Source organism: Myodes glareolus, chromosome 1 (assembly GCF_982192425.1).
Source record: "Myodes glareolus chromosome 1, mMyoGla1.1, whole genome shotgun sequence".
NCBI lineage: Eukaryota > Metazoa > Chordata > Mammalia > Rodentia > Cricetidae > Myodes > Myodes glareolus.
Genome location: NC_142026.1, coordinates 58,951,803 through 58,966,168, shown reverse-complemented (window position 1 = coordinate 58,966,168; position 14,366 = coordinate 58,951,803). Strand labels below are relative to the sequence as shown.

The 14,366-nt window shown below is 51.0% G+C and overlaps 1 protein-coding gene across 2 annotated transcripts in view; it reads right to left on the bottom strand.

Annotated features, from left to right (window-relative positions):
* The window catches only part of Sptbn4 (spectrin beta, non-erythrocytic 4), an 85,838-nt gene that overhangs the window by 33,537 nt on the left and 37,935 nt on the right, over nucleotides 1-14,366 (bottom strand). The window contains exons 16-19 of one of the 2 annotated variants that reach the window (XM_087907477.1): nucleotides 11,418-12,168; nucleotides 9,868-10,070; nucleotides 4,625-4,715; nucleotides 928-1,074 (exon numbers count right to left, since the gene is read on the bottom strand). In XM_087907477.1, the coding sequence (XP_087763603.1) occupies nucleotides 928-1,074; nucleotides 4,625-4,715; nucleotides 9,868-10,070; nucleotides 11,418-12,168 (1,192 nt within the window). Of the gene's footprint in view, nucleotides 1-927; nucleotides 1,075-3,248; nucleotides 3,356-4,624; nucleotides 4,716-9,867; nucleotides 10,071-11,417; nucleotides 12,169-14,366 lie in introns of those variants that run through there. The other variant, XM_087907479.1, reaches the window with a different exon arrangement.

Below are 14,366 nucleotides of genomic sequence, written 5' to 3'. Positions count from 1 at the left end.
AAAGAAAATTTAAAGGGCTGGGATTGTGGGTCAGTGGTAGAGTACTAGCCTAGCATGTACAAGGTCCTGAATTCCAGTTCCAGTAATGAAACAATAATAATATAATAACAAAAAGGGAAGAGAAAAGCTGTCCTGATGTAGCTAGGTGGGAGAACATTTGCCTAGCATATATGAGGTCCTGAGTTGAATTTGCAGCACTGGGAAATATAAAACCCACAAATCAATGATACCATAATAGCGGGTGCCGTGTCTCATATCTCACACGCCTGTGCCTGGGTCCAACATATCGTATGCACTCAAACCCACGGAGGTGGCTACATCTATTTGCTTGTTTTTACTCAAAAGGGTAAATGGAAGTTGGCTGTGGTGATGGAAGACTGTGATCCAACACTGAGGAGTCTCAGACAGGAAGGTCTTGGATTGAAAGCCAGGCTGGGCTACATAGCAAGACCATATCTCACACAGCAAGCAACAAGAGAAGCTGGGCGGGGGGAGAAGAAACCTAGGGTCTAGGAGGCCAACTTAGTTCTCTAAGATCTCACAGTTGGTTACAGACCCTGAAACTAGGGCTGAAAAAAAAAAATCTAAATTTTACTATAACCCAAGGCTTCCCCAGTTCATGTCTAAGGCATCCTTCCATATTAAATGGCCTACGTGATGGGAAGGGAAGTGTAGTAGGGTTTATAAGATGGGAGAAATGTCGATAAACAGGAGGCCCTGAGCAGCAACGGGAAGAGATGATGACCACTGTCAGACGAGCAAACTGAGGCTCAAGGTTACGATACTGACTCCAAACCATAGGGCTACAAGCAAGCAGACTTGATACAGGTCTGAACCAGCTGAGGGACGCCAGCCCAGAAGGGTGACAGTGGAGGTGTCAGCAGTGAGGGTGTGTCTCCCGGAGGGCAGGGGGCTTCTCTTCCTCACCCTCTCTATCTTCTCCAGCCACTCCTTATTCTGAGCCAGCTCAGCCATGAACGCCTGGTGCCGGAGCCATCGCTTGTGCAGCTTGTGGCTGTCTTCCCGAGTGCCATCGCGAGCCATCAGCATCTTCTCACGGATCCAGCCATCCAGCTGTGCAGGGCAGAGAAGGGGGCTCAGGAGGGTCCTCTCCCCATCTGTCACAGCCTCACAATACCCCTCAAAAGAATTCCCAGGGCAGGTTCTCAGCTGAGAAGAGTGGGGCTGAGGAGGGAAATCTATGCAAATAAGACTGATTGGAGCGGACCCTTGGGCCCTTTCTTGGATAAAAGATGCCTATGTGGTCCCCCAGTACCAAATCCTGGGGCTCTGCCAGCCTCGGCTACATACAAGAAACCAAAGTGGATGTCTGGTTCCACCACCTTCCTTCCACTGCCTCAACCTCTGCAGTCCGACCAACCTCCAGCCCCAGTTTCACCCACAGCAAAACAGAGACCCTGGGATGGTGGGACAGCTCAGTGGGTAAAGGCACTTGCTGTCAAGCTTGAAGACATGAGTTCAGCCTCTGGGACCCACATGGTGGAAGGAGAGACTGACCTCTGACCCTCTCACAAGCACTATGGCAAGGGCACCCAAAGACACACCCACGGGTAAGATGAGTAGATAAATGCAATAAAAATTTGATTTTTTAAAAGGAGAAAAAGTCGTGATCCCCTAATAAGGACCAAACTCTCAACTCTATGGGGGGGGTGCATACTTGCCATCCCAGCATGGGGCATGCTGGGAGAGGAGGAGACTGGGTTTGTGGCCAGCCTGAGCTACAGAGCAAGACCCTGTTGATTCCATTTTTTAAAAATCCTTAACCTACTCCACAGGTTGAATAAACCCAAACCTAGCCTCAGCACCCCACGGACAGATCAACACCCCTCAAACAACCTTCTGACTATTTCCATGTTTAGCATCCTGATAATTAGGCCTCTAAGCTAGAGGAGACCCATCCCTTGGACCCAGAAATTCTAAAGAAACCTAAGTCCGGCACTTGTGCCTAAGACCACAGTTACCCCAAATTATCACCAGCCAACGCCCAAAATGTGAACAACAGACTGCCTTTTGATTCCTAGACCAAAACTACCCCCAAATGTAAGATTCCCATTGTGGCTCAGACCAAACCCCCTGACCCAGTCCTCCACCCCCCAGCTAAAGTCATCCAAGATGCAAACAGCAAGAATATTCTCATTGCTCCCCATGGCAACAAACTGGCTGTTTTCTGAGTCCCCCCCTCCACAAGAGCGAGGGCTGAGCCGAGGGGCAGAGCCATTGCTTGCTCAGCACGAAAAAGTAAGTTCTGGAATCCGGCTTCATCTCTAGCACTCGGGGAGGGGGAGAGTGCTTATTAAAAGACTTGTTCCTGAAGCCACAATCTCCTCCCGACCAAAGCCTGAACCCGGGACAGTTTGCTCCTCCCTCTTCCAGTCACAAGATCCTCCTCCTCCCTCCCGATTAAAAAAAAAAAAAAAAAGGCCGGACTCTGCGGGTCCGGGAGGCGAGCACTGTCATATTCAAGGACAAATCCCGAGCCGGCCAACTCCACCCCACTTCACGTCCCCAGAGCATGTGCTCCTCAGGAGGCCAGAACAGCTTCTCACTGCACACACTCGCAAAGTCAAACGCCGAATCCCCCAATTCTCTACACAAGGATGAACACGCAACCGGAGTCCCACAGTGAAGGCAAACCCTAACGGAGGTGATCCGCGTTCTCTAGGTAAAGCCCTCTAAAAGGAATTACTCCCTCTGGCTACGCAGTGCAAGACCAGACTCTCTCCACAACCAAGGGGGAGCCTCTCCGAAAGTCAGAGCCCCTCGGACTCAGGTCACATCTAATACCTCATCTCCCTATGCAGAGCCCCCCCCCCCAAAGTGATTCACCCTATCATCCGAGACCGCTACGGACTCCGCAAGAACCGAAGACTCAAAACCCTAAAAATCTGGGAATCCCTCAAGACTAGGGCAAATTTGATCCCCTCGTAGGGAAGTTGGGACCCCCTGCTTCGCCCATACATCAAATGCAGGCTAGCCTAGGCTAGCCCCCCTCCCTGGCTCTTCCCGCTGCGACTCCAGCACCGCGGACAGTTCCTGGGCTCGTCCCTCACCCCTCCCCCCACTCCGGGGCGAGGGTCCAGGCCCGCCCCCGTGCCGCCCCCGCCCCTCCCTCCCGCGGGCCAGGCTGGCGAGCACGCGCACGAGCCCCCTCCCCCGCGCGTGTCCGCGGGGGCGCGCGCCGGCCCCCTCCCCCTCTCTCTTCTCCTTCCCTTTGGCGCCCCCGAGACCTGCGGCGGCGGCGGCGTTGGAGGAGCGTCTCTGCGGCGGGCGGACAGACACTCGCCCCTCCACTGCGACGGCGGCGGCGACGGCGGCAGCGGCAACGGCTGAAGCTCTGGCGGGCGCGCGCCCCCTTCCTCGCCCCCGCGCCGCGGCCACGCGCCCGCCCGCGCGCGCCCCCTGCCTGCCTCCAGGCCCGCCTTCTTTGCGGGGGGCCCTAGTCGGAGGGTGGGGGAAGAATCACCACCTTCTCTGAGCTTCCAGGCCGGGGACCTTGCGATTCATCTTAGCTCATTGCCACTGAGTCCAGAGCAGTCTAATGACAGGAGACAGGACCATTTCTAATGGCAGGAGGGGGTCGGGGTCCCCAGTTTCTTCAACTAGGTGAGGGTGGTAAGGGGGGGGTTAGAGGGTCTCCTGAACCATCATTAACCCGAAGAGGCTCTGGTTTCTGACTACCACACGAGGGTAGGAGCTAGGGCAGGAGCGGCCTGCAACATCTGTGTTGTTGTCCAGAAGCAGCTCCAGTGAGATGGGCCAACAGGGACCGTTGCTAATAGAGCTCTCTCAATTACGGGGAGAAAGTTTGGAGACCTGTGTCTATTTTGTACGTGTGGAGACTAATCTGCCATGGGTGTTCAATATGCAGAATCAAACCTTATCTTTAGTGGGGGTGGGAGGAAGGCAAGGACTTGGGTACCAGTACATCGTGGAGATAGAGTCTAGTCCTGGGTCACACTGATCGGGGAGCTTGGGGGCAGGACATCTCTGGGCATTAACAGAATGTTTCTGAACCATCTATGGAGTGGTCCGGGTCCATAAGAGTTCCTTTGGAATACAAGACAGAAAGTCTGGGCCATCTTTTACCAGCTGTGATCCCCACGGCATTCAGAAGGGATTGATTCTTAGTACTTAAGGGACTGGGGATATAGCTCATGTAGCCCCAGCCCTTGCCTATAGCTCCTGGAGTCCAGTCCCCAGCACCAAAACTAACTAAACCAAGTAAACATGAAGGCATAATTCGGGTCATCTGTGATTGAAGGAGTGCTCCCGGCCACCGGTCCATCCTCACCCCACCCCCACCTCAGTCTCTCGCGCTTCGCTTCGCACATCTCTAGAGAAAGGTGAGATCAGCGCTCCTTCCCTAGGAACTGTAGGCGCGAACTCAGCCGTTGCCAGGGGAGCCCAGGGCCCCTTCTGTCTCCCAGGAGCTCACGTGGGCAGACGGAGAGCTTGGGGCGTGCGCACTGACACAGAACTCGGCAAGCCTCCTGGTGGCACAGAGGGAGCACGGTTCCTCGACCCACTTAGACGGGGCGTCCCAGCCCCCGGCCCGACCAGACAGCAAGCATCTGTGATGTCCCAGCTCAGCTGGAGGACCTACCTCATGACAATCTCTAAGGAAGTGCTGCAGCACAAGCTGGTCCAGTAGCTTTTGCATCCACTGCTGGGCCCTCAGCTGGTTTTCTTGGCTCCTGGGGAAAAGGCAAGGGCTGAAGAAAGGCCCAGGCATGGAAATAGGGTGCTAACAAGAGCGATGTGAGGGTGTCAGCTGAATAGAAGCAGGGGGAAAAGGATCCAGAAACATTGGAAGGGCAGGGCTCCAGAGTAGGGAGAGAGAAGAAAGGAAACTGGAGGAGGAGGGAGGGAGGGCTAAGGGGTAGAAAAGCAAAGAGAGAAGTACAGACATAACAACAATAACAACACACGCACAACACACACATACACAACACACTCATACCACACACGACACACATATGACACACACAGCATAAACACATAGCACACACATACACCACCACACTCACCACACATATACCACACACACAACACACATAACACACACATATAATACCACACACACATACACATCATACACACATAATGCACACATACAACACACACACCACACACACATACTAACCACACACTGCATAAACCAACCACACAAACACACATACATACACATCACACATACACAACACACGCCAAAAATAGCAGAGTAAGGGCACTTAGAAATAAAATCAAGCTGGGAGTGGTGACACATGCCTTTAACCCCAGCACTCGGGATGCAGAAGCAGGTGGATCTCTTGAGTTCGAGGCTCTTGGTCTACTGAGCAAGTTCCATGACAATCAGGGCTACACAGAGGAAACCCTGTATTGGAAAAAAAAAATCAGAGATAGGCACCATAGACTTTAAGAGAGACATACAGAATCACACTAGGACCCATGAAGAGTGATAAACATAGTCCTAGTAGCTGAGAAAAAAGAAAACAGAAGGTTGGGGATATACCTCAGAGGTAGACAGCTTGCCTACCATGTGTGATGTACTGTGTTCAATTCCAGGTACAAGAAAGGAGGGAGACCTAGAGAGATGGGGACAAAAATAAAGAGAACAGGAGAAACAAGAAAGAAATCGAAGAGAATGCAACAGAAACAGATGGGCTGTGCTCAGTGGTAGAGCCCCTGCCTAGAATCCCCCAGTGAGGGGCTGGGGTATGGCTCAGTGATAGAGCACCTGCCTAGAATCCCCCAGTGAGGAGCTGGGGTATGGCTCAGTGGTAGAGCCCCTACCTAGAATCCCCCAGTGAGGGGCTGGGGTTTGGCTTAGTGGTAGAGCCCCAGCCTAGAATCTCCCAGTGAGGGGCTGGGGGCGTGGCTCAGTGGCAGAGCCCCTGCCTAGAATCCCCCATAGGGGGCTGGGGGTGTGGCTCAGTGGCAGAGCCCCTGTCTAGAATCTCCCAGTGAGGGACTGGGATGTGGCTCAGTGGCAGTGGCACACCACCAACTTATACGCATGTCTACCTTGTCATCCAACATCCACAGAATCTAGGCAGAGAAGACAGCAAGAATGGGGCCATTGGGCCTATGTGATGGCTCAGTGTATAAAGGAGCTTGCGGCCAAGCCTGGTGATATGAGTTCAATCTTTGGGAACTACATGGTAGAAGGAGAAGACAGATTCTCACAAATTGTCTTCTGATTGTCACACATGAGCTGTGGCACTTACACACAAAAAACACAAAATAAATAAATGGAATTTATCTCTTTTTTAATGATACTGTCTTCCCCAGACTTCCAAGACTTTCCTGAACTTCCAGGCCTTACACACAAGAACATGCACGCACACACACACACACACACACACACACACACATGCACACGATATACCACCTTACTATTTTCACCCATTCTGCTTTTTCCCCCCTTTAAATGGAGACCCTGCTGTCCCCCTACTTTAATTGCTACTTCATAACTGTAATTTTGTTATGGCTATGAATTATAATGCAAATATCTGATTTGCAGCCCCTGTGAAAGGGTGTTCAGCACCACCTCAAGGGGTCCCCACCCACCTGTTGAGAACTGCCGGTCTACTTACATGCCAGCTTTGTGAAGTCCCTCTTCACCATTCCCTGACTCTTACTGGTTCTCTTTCCTTTTATTTTGTCCTTGGCACTGTCTCCCCATTGTGTATATTCCTTACACGTCTATCCCCTAGACTTTCACAAACAGGAGTGTTGTGTGTGCATGTGCACAGGTGTGCAGGCCAGGAGTCAACCTCCAGTGTCTTCCTCTATCGCTCTCCATCCTAGTTTTTACACCGTGCCTCTCGTTTCACCTGGAACTCATCAGTTTGGCTAAGTTGGCTGGTCACAGAGCTTCCAGGTGCCTCCTGTCTCTGCCCCCAGTGCTGGGACTGCAGACATGTGCCACGACAGAGTCTCTCTGTGCAGCTCTGGCTGTCCTGGAACTCACTCTGTAGATCAGGCTGGCCTTGAACTCACAGAGATACACCTGCCTCTGCCTCCCGAGAACTGGAATTAAAGGCGTGCACCACCACCGCTGGCTCATACCTAGTTTTTCACATGGGTGCTAGGGGTAAAACTCAGGTCCTCATGCTTGGACCTTGAGCATTTTATTCACGGAGCATTCCCCAGACTAAGGATAGTTTTTAAAGAGTTTTGTTTTTGTCTGTTTTGGTCACAGTCATGAGCTCCTTGGCATACAGTGACTTCTCACTATGTTCTTTTTGCATGAATGTATAAACAAATGAATGTAGGAGAGCCCATGAGAGACAGAGAGTACCAAATGACGAGACAAACACAAGGTCTGAGAAGAGAGAAGAAAAGGATGTGGTGGCCCATGCCTATAAATCCAGTTCTTAGGAGCCTGCGTCAGGGGGGTCTGGAGTTTGAGGCCCAAGTCAGAGATATAAAAGGTTGAGGCCAACCTGGGCTACCATCAAGAGAAGGGGCATTAGCAATGCAGATATCATCTTTCTGTAAAGATGAAAGATGAGGAAACAGATACAGAAATAGAGGGTATGTGAAGGCAACAAGAGACCCAGCGTAGAAGGAGCAGGAGGGGCCCAAGAAGAGCAATCAGGACGGCAGCTACTTTGCCCTATTTCTCACCCGGAGTTAAGAGACAGAAAATACCTCAGAAATTAACCTGCAGTCAACTCCACTAGGACTTTGCAAGCAGGACTGGGTGGGAGGGGCGAGTGATGTGGGAAAGCCTTCCCCTCTGTGAGGCGGAAAAACAAATAGGGTTCCAATCCCAGCTGTACCACTTCCTGGCTAAGACACTGGACAAATGAACTCGCTCTCTGAGTGTCATATGTAAAACACAGCTCCAGAAAGTCGCTTGGGGATGGGGATGAGATTGGTTTGAGGAGGTGCTTGCCTGGCAAAGCCCTGGTTCCCTCTCCAGAACACTCCAAACGACTGTGGAGCTACATACCTGTAACCCAAATCCATGGGAGGCAGAGGCAGGAGAATAGGAAACTTAAGGTCATCCTTGGCTATACAGTAAGTTCCGGGCCAGTCTGGGCTACCTGAGACCCTGTTTCAAAACAAAAACAAAAGCAAAGAAACCCAAAATCCAAGCAAAAGGAGAGCTGGAGAGCTGGTTGGTCAGTTAAGAGCGTTTGTTCTTCTCGCAGGGAATCTGGGTTTGGTTGCCTCCTCCAGCATCAGGTACCCACATGGTAAAACCGCAGCAAATCCCTTCCCTCTGCCTCCTCACCCTGCTAGGACACTCTGCTCTGCCCCATCAGTCCCCCTTCCCAGGGCCAAAATGCACCTTTTTACCTGTTACTGTCAGGGATTTTTGTCACAACCAGCCAGGGAGACTAATATACCAACCGCACAGCTTAGCCACCTTGTGGGAAAGCCTTCCCACCCACCCTATAGGTAGCAATGTGTTCTCTGTCAAATAAATATTCTGGGAGCTGGAGAGGTTCAGAGATGAGACCTGTCTCCATCCCTGCCTCTGCCAGCTCAGAACTGGGGCACACGTTCCCTGTGGGCTCCCACAGACCCCCCAAATTTTCTTGCTCTGACTTTGATATTAGTCCATATTTGTCAACCAACATAATGGGAGCCAGGAGTAGCTCCCCGGGAAAGCTGGGGCACAGCTCTGTGGAATCTAGGGGAGGATGATATAGGAGCTTGTGGGTCCACTGACACCCAGATTTGGTTCCCTTTGTCAGGCTAAAGAAAGGAGATTCTCACTGTTCAAATTCTGTATCTTCTGGGTTCACTACCTCCTGTTGGTGCACAAAGTTGTCATTTAAATCAAATCTTAAACAATACAACAAAGCTAGGAACAGTGGGGCTTGTCAGCAATCCCATCATTCAAGAGCCTGAGGCTGGAGGATTACTTTGAGTTTGACATCAGTCTAGGCTATATAGACATGTCTCATTTTTAAAAAAAATATTTATTTATTTATTTTATGTACATTGGTGTTTTGCTTGCATGTATGTCTGTATGAAGGTGTCAGATCCCCAGGGAACAGGAATTACAGACAGTTGTGAGCTGCCATATGGGTACTGGGAATTGAACCTGGATCCTCTGGAAGAGTAGTCAGTGCTCTTAACCACTGAGCCATTCCACCTTCCCGCCTTCCCGCCTTCCCCAACCCCTGCCTCGTTTTTTGTTGTTGTTGTTGTTGTTGTTGGTTTTTTTTTTTTTTTGGTCCCTTGTGACAGGGTTTCTCTGTGTAGCCTCGGTTGTGCTGAAACTCGCTCTATAGACCAGGCTGGCCTCAGACTCAGAGATCCATCTGCCTCTACCTCCCGAGTGCCGGGATTAAAAGACCACCAGCGCCCAGCAGACCGTATCTTAAAAAAAAAAAAATCATAATGACGCATGTCTGTAATCCCAGAATGAGGTAGGTGGAGGCAGAAGGATGAGGAGTTCGAGGTCATCCTCACCTACTTATAATGTTCCAGGCTGGGTGGGTGAGACGACTCAGGAAGTGAAGGCGCCTGCTACCAAGCCTGAAAAGCTCCGTTTGATCCTCATACTCACGTGGTAGGAGGAGAGGACTCACACACACACACACACACACACACACATGATAGATAGGTAGGTAGGTAGATAGATAGATAGATAGATAGATAGATAGATAGATAGATAGATAGATGTAAAAACGAAAATTCCAGGCCAACCTAGGCTACAAGAGACCCTATCTCAAAAACATAGATAAATAAACAAGGGGTTAAATTGAAATAAGAGAGAAACAGAGAAGCAGAAAATAGGAATGGGAGGAAAGATCTGGATATGCCTCCCCACTCCACTGTGCCCAGACCCCACTTTCTATGGTTCGGGAACTGGGGACCTACTTCTCCAGCAGCCGGGCCACTGCCTCCTGCGCCTGCTCCCCGTAGGCGTTGCCTTGCCGCAACAGGCCTTCTGCAGCTTGCACCGCCACCTGCATCTTTTGCTGGTTCAGCTCCATCGTGGTGAGAAAATCCCGGTGCCTTTTCATTGCCTCTTCCACTGACTCCACCGTGCAGGGGAGCTCAGCACCAGACAGCGCCACCTCCTGGGAACGGAAGGGACACAGGTCAGCTCGCCTCCACCCCAGGACGCCAGAGAGGCGGCCAGCGGGCTTCAAGCACTATTCTACTTCAGGACTTTTGCTCTTGCTGGCCTCTGTCCACTCTGCCCAAATCTAACAATGGTCCCTCTTGCTATTGCCTTCTAGCTAACCCACAACCCCAACAAGAAACTCCAATCGTGATTGTCTAAAAATTCATCTCTACCAAAACCTAAAACCCAAGAACATGGTAGCGGACAACTTCAATCCCAGCACTTTGTGAGGTGTAGGCAAGTAGATCTGTGAGAGTGTAAGGCTAGCCTGGTCTACATAAAGAGCTCCAGACATCTTGGGCTACATGGTGAGACCCTGTCTCCATAAAAGTAAAGGGCTGGAGGGATGGCTCATCGGTTATGAGCATTTACAGCTCTTCCAGGAGATCCAAACACCCATGTCTGCCAGTTCACAACCACCTATAACTCCAGCTCCAGGGCTCCAGAACCTTGGCCTTCATAGGAACCTGTACTCAAATGCTTATATGCACATGTGCACACAATTAAAAATAATAAAAATAAATCCTTTTTTAAAAATTAAGCCAGGTGGTAAGGCAGGCTTTTAATACCAGCACTCAGGAGGCAGAGGCAGGTGGATCTTTGAGTTCAAGACTTGTCTGGTCTACAGAGTGAGTTCCAGGAGATCCAAGACTACACAGAGGTATTCTATCTTGAGGGAAAAAAGGATAGGGAGCTAAAAGATGGCTCAGCTGTTGCTCTTCTGGAGGACCTGGGTTCGATTCCCAGCACCCGTATGGTGGCTCAAAACTATCTGTAACTCCATTCCCAAGGGGTCAGCTGCTCTCTTTTGACCTCCTGGGACTCTAAATGTACTTTATGCGCAGACACACGTGAGCATACTAAATAAAAATAAATCTTCAAAAAAAATTAAAATATGGTTGCATGTGGCGGTGCAGACCTTTAATCCCAGCACCCAGGAAGCAGAGGCAGGAGGATCTCTGTGAGTTCGAGGCCAACTTGGTCTACATAGCAAGATCCAGGACAGCCAAGATGACATAGAGAGACCCTGTCTCAGTGATAAATAAATAACAAAACAACCAACTCCAGAAACCCCACCCCACTCGACATAACCTTTAAATGCTGTCACACACCTGCCCTCCCCTTCACAGTCCAAAACTCAATTTTCCCGATAAACAACTACTTCTCCCTTAATTCCCTGTCCCCATCTCGAATAAGACAGAAATCTAGGGGTCCCGGAAAACGTAACTAAGTTAGTCCATATTCCACCCCCACCTATTGAAGCCCCAAACCCGCACCCCAGCGCACCGCCAGCGGGCACCTGGTTGCGCAGCACCGCGAGCGCCTGGCACAGGTCTCTCAGGAAGAGCTGATAGACGTGCGCCTGGACCAGCGCCTCCCTGCGGTCCTCCCACAAGCCGAGCAGTTTGTGCCAGCCAACCTCGAGGTGCGGCAGCCACTCGTCTAGCGCCAGGCCGGGGCCCAGCTCGGCACCGTCAGACGCCAGCAGCGCCTCGCTGGCAGCCACGATGCGCGTGTAATCCTCCTCGCGCTGGTCCACCTCCTCCTTGAGCGCGGCGTGCCGCGCCAACAGCGTGTCCGCCTCTTCCAGGCTGCGCGGCAGCGGTCCCTCGACAGCGCCCGCCGCCTCCTGCGCTCGCACCAGCCAGTCCAGGAAAGTATCCAGATCGCGCAGGAAACGCTGCAGGCGACTTGCCGCCGCCACTGCCTCGCCGCAAGCCTGAACCGCTCCGGCCAGCGCGCCCCACTCGGCTCCCAGTTCCTCGGCGCCCTGGTGCAGGCGTGTCGCCTGTGCCGGGAAGCGCTCTGCCAGCAGTGCAGCCTCCTCTAGCAGCGCCGCTTGTCGCGGCTCCAGTGCCTGCAGGGCCGCCTCCAGGCCACTCAGGCGCCACTGAAGGGCTCCGCCCGCCCGGGGCGCGCTTTCCACCGCGCGCCGCTTCTCGCGCACTTGGGCGCGCACCTCGGCCACTTCCAGCACGTGATTCTCCACCAGCAGCACAGCGCTCATCTCTTCTTTGCGCTGTTCCACCAGCTCCACGATGCGGTTCCACCTGTCCAGGAGCAGGAAAGAGGGTAATCAACCTGAGGCCCATGAGACCAGGATAAAATTCATTCCTTGGCCAGGGGACCTGGGAAAAAGTGGGTTTGTGCCTGGATAAATAGGATCCCACCCTGGACAGTGCTTAGAGCGGCAGCTCTCAATGTATCGCTCCAGCGCCATCAAATTTTATCTTCATAATAATATTAGAACCCTGTTTGTCATCTCATTCTCTTCCGGAGTTTAATCAGCATTTCCAGAGGCCAGATGTTAGCAACTAAAGACAAAAAAGAGACCAGAGAACTCAGCATCCTGCCTTAAGGCACAGTCAGTGCAGAGAACTACAGCTGTGGGGAGTGGCACATGCCTATAATCTTAGCACTCTCGGGCTGAAGGAGGAGGATCGTCTTGAGTTCGAGACCAGCCTTGGATATATAGATAAGAGAACAAGAAAGACAGAGTGCATGCTTCACAATGCTACTCTTTCCACTGCTTTCTATTATGAAAAATATTTACATTTAGGGTCTGGGATGTAGCTCAATGATTCAACAGTTGCCTAGCATGTGCAAGGTCCTGGATTCCATTCCCAGCATCATGAAAAAAAGAATTAATTGTGCCAACATAGCACAGGCTCTTTTATTTATTCAGGTCTGATTTTTGCAGCCGTGTGTGTGTGTGTGTGTGTGTGTGTGTGTGTGTGTGTGTATGTGTGTTGTGCATACACATTTGCATGTGTGTCCTGGTGCACATACATGTGAGTTAGCCTGCAGAAGCTAAAGGCTGGACATACCTATCTTCCTAAATCACTTTCCATTTTGTTTCTTGAGGTAGGCTCTCTCCCTGCATCTGTAGCTCTCCAGCTCTGGCTATCTGGCTAGTCTGGGGAGGGAGGATCCTTAGCTCCGCCTCTCAAGTGAGCAGACTTCTAACTGCTAACCCTGTTGCTGCCCTCACACTTGTAAGATAAAGTAGGTGAGGACTGTTTGTTCTTAGATTTTTTTTTTGTCTGTGCTCATTTCTTCTGGATGTATGTACGTGCAACAAGTGTCAGCCACATGCCCTTAGAGGTTAGAAGAGGGTGTTGGATCCCCTGGAACTGGAGTTACAGAGGGTTATGACCATCGACAAGAGTAGTGCTCTTAACTGCTACGCCATCTCTCCACGCTACCCCATCCATCCCTTTTTAGATGAGTTCTAGTATATATCTCGGGCTGGCGTCCTGCTTCAGACTCCTGAGTGGTGGGATCGGACACAGACATGCCTCTGGTTTTTGAGGGAGGATCTTGCTAAGTTGACAAGGCTGACCCTGAATTGCTGGACTCCAGTTCCTTCTGCCTTGGCCCCTATATAGTAGATGGACCTGACTGGACTTCACTTTTGAAGATCTGAGTTCCATGTCCCAGTCCTCCCCACGCCAACAGGACTTCTAGTGTGATGTTTCTGGAGGAAAGACATTAACTTGCTATTTGTTCTGAAACAATTCTAAATTCTGGGCTTAAAAGATATTTCAACACTTGGGAGGCAGAGGCAGGTGGGTCTTTGTGAGTTCAAGGCCAACCTGGTCTACAGACCAAATTCCAGGACAGCCAGAGCTACATAGAGAAACCCTGTCTCGGAGGGGGGAAAAAGACACACAAACAGAAAGAAAGAAAGAAAGAAAGAAAGAAAGAAAGAAAGAAAGAAAGAAAGAAAGAAAGAAAGAGAAGGGAGGGAGGGAAGGAACAAAGGAAGAAAAAAAGAAAAAAAGAGAAAAGAACCCCACCCATCCCCCCCAAAAAAGATGACTTAAGGAGTAAAAACACCTGCCACCGAACCTAATGACCTGGGACACACGTGTTGGTAGGAGAGAGCTGACTACTGAGATTGTCTTCTGACACACACACACACACACACACACACACACACGCACATACACGGGGGGGAGGGGGACAAGGAGAGGGACGAGAAGGAAGAGAAAAGGAAGAATGGAAGGAAGGAAGAGGAGGGAGGGAAGGAAGGAAGAAAGAAAATGCAATTTTTAAAAACATGTCCTAAACTCTGGAAACTCTATTATGGAAATTGGGAGATGAGGAGATAAAACAGTAATATAAAGTGCTCAGGAGTCTGGTCATGACAGTACATGCCTGTACACCTATCACATGAGAGGTGGAGCACAGCCTTGTTATACAGGAAGTTCAAGACTAGCTTAGGGTACACAAGACCTTATCTCAA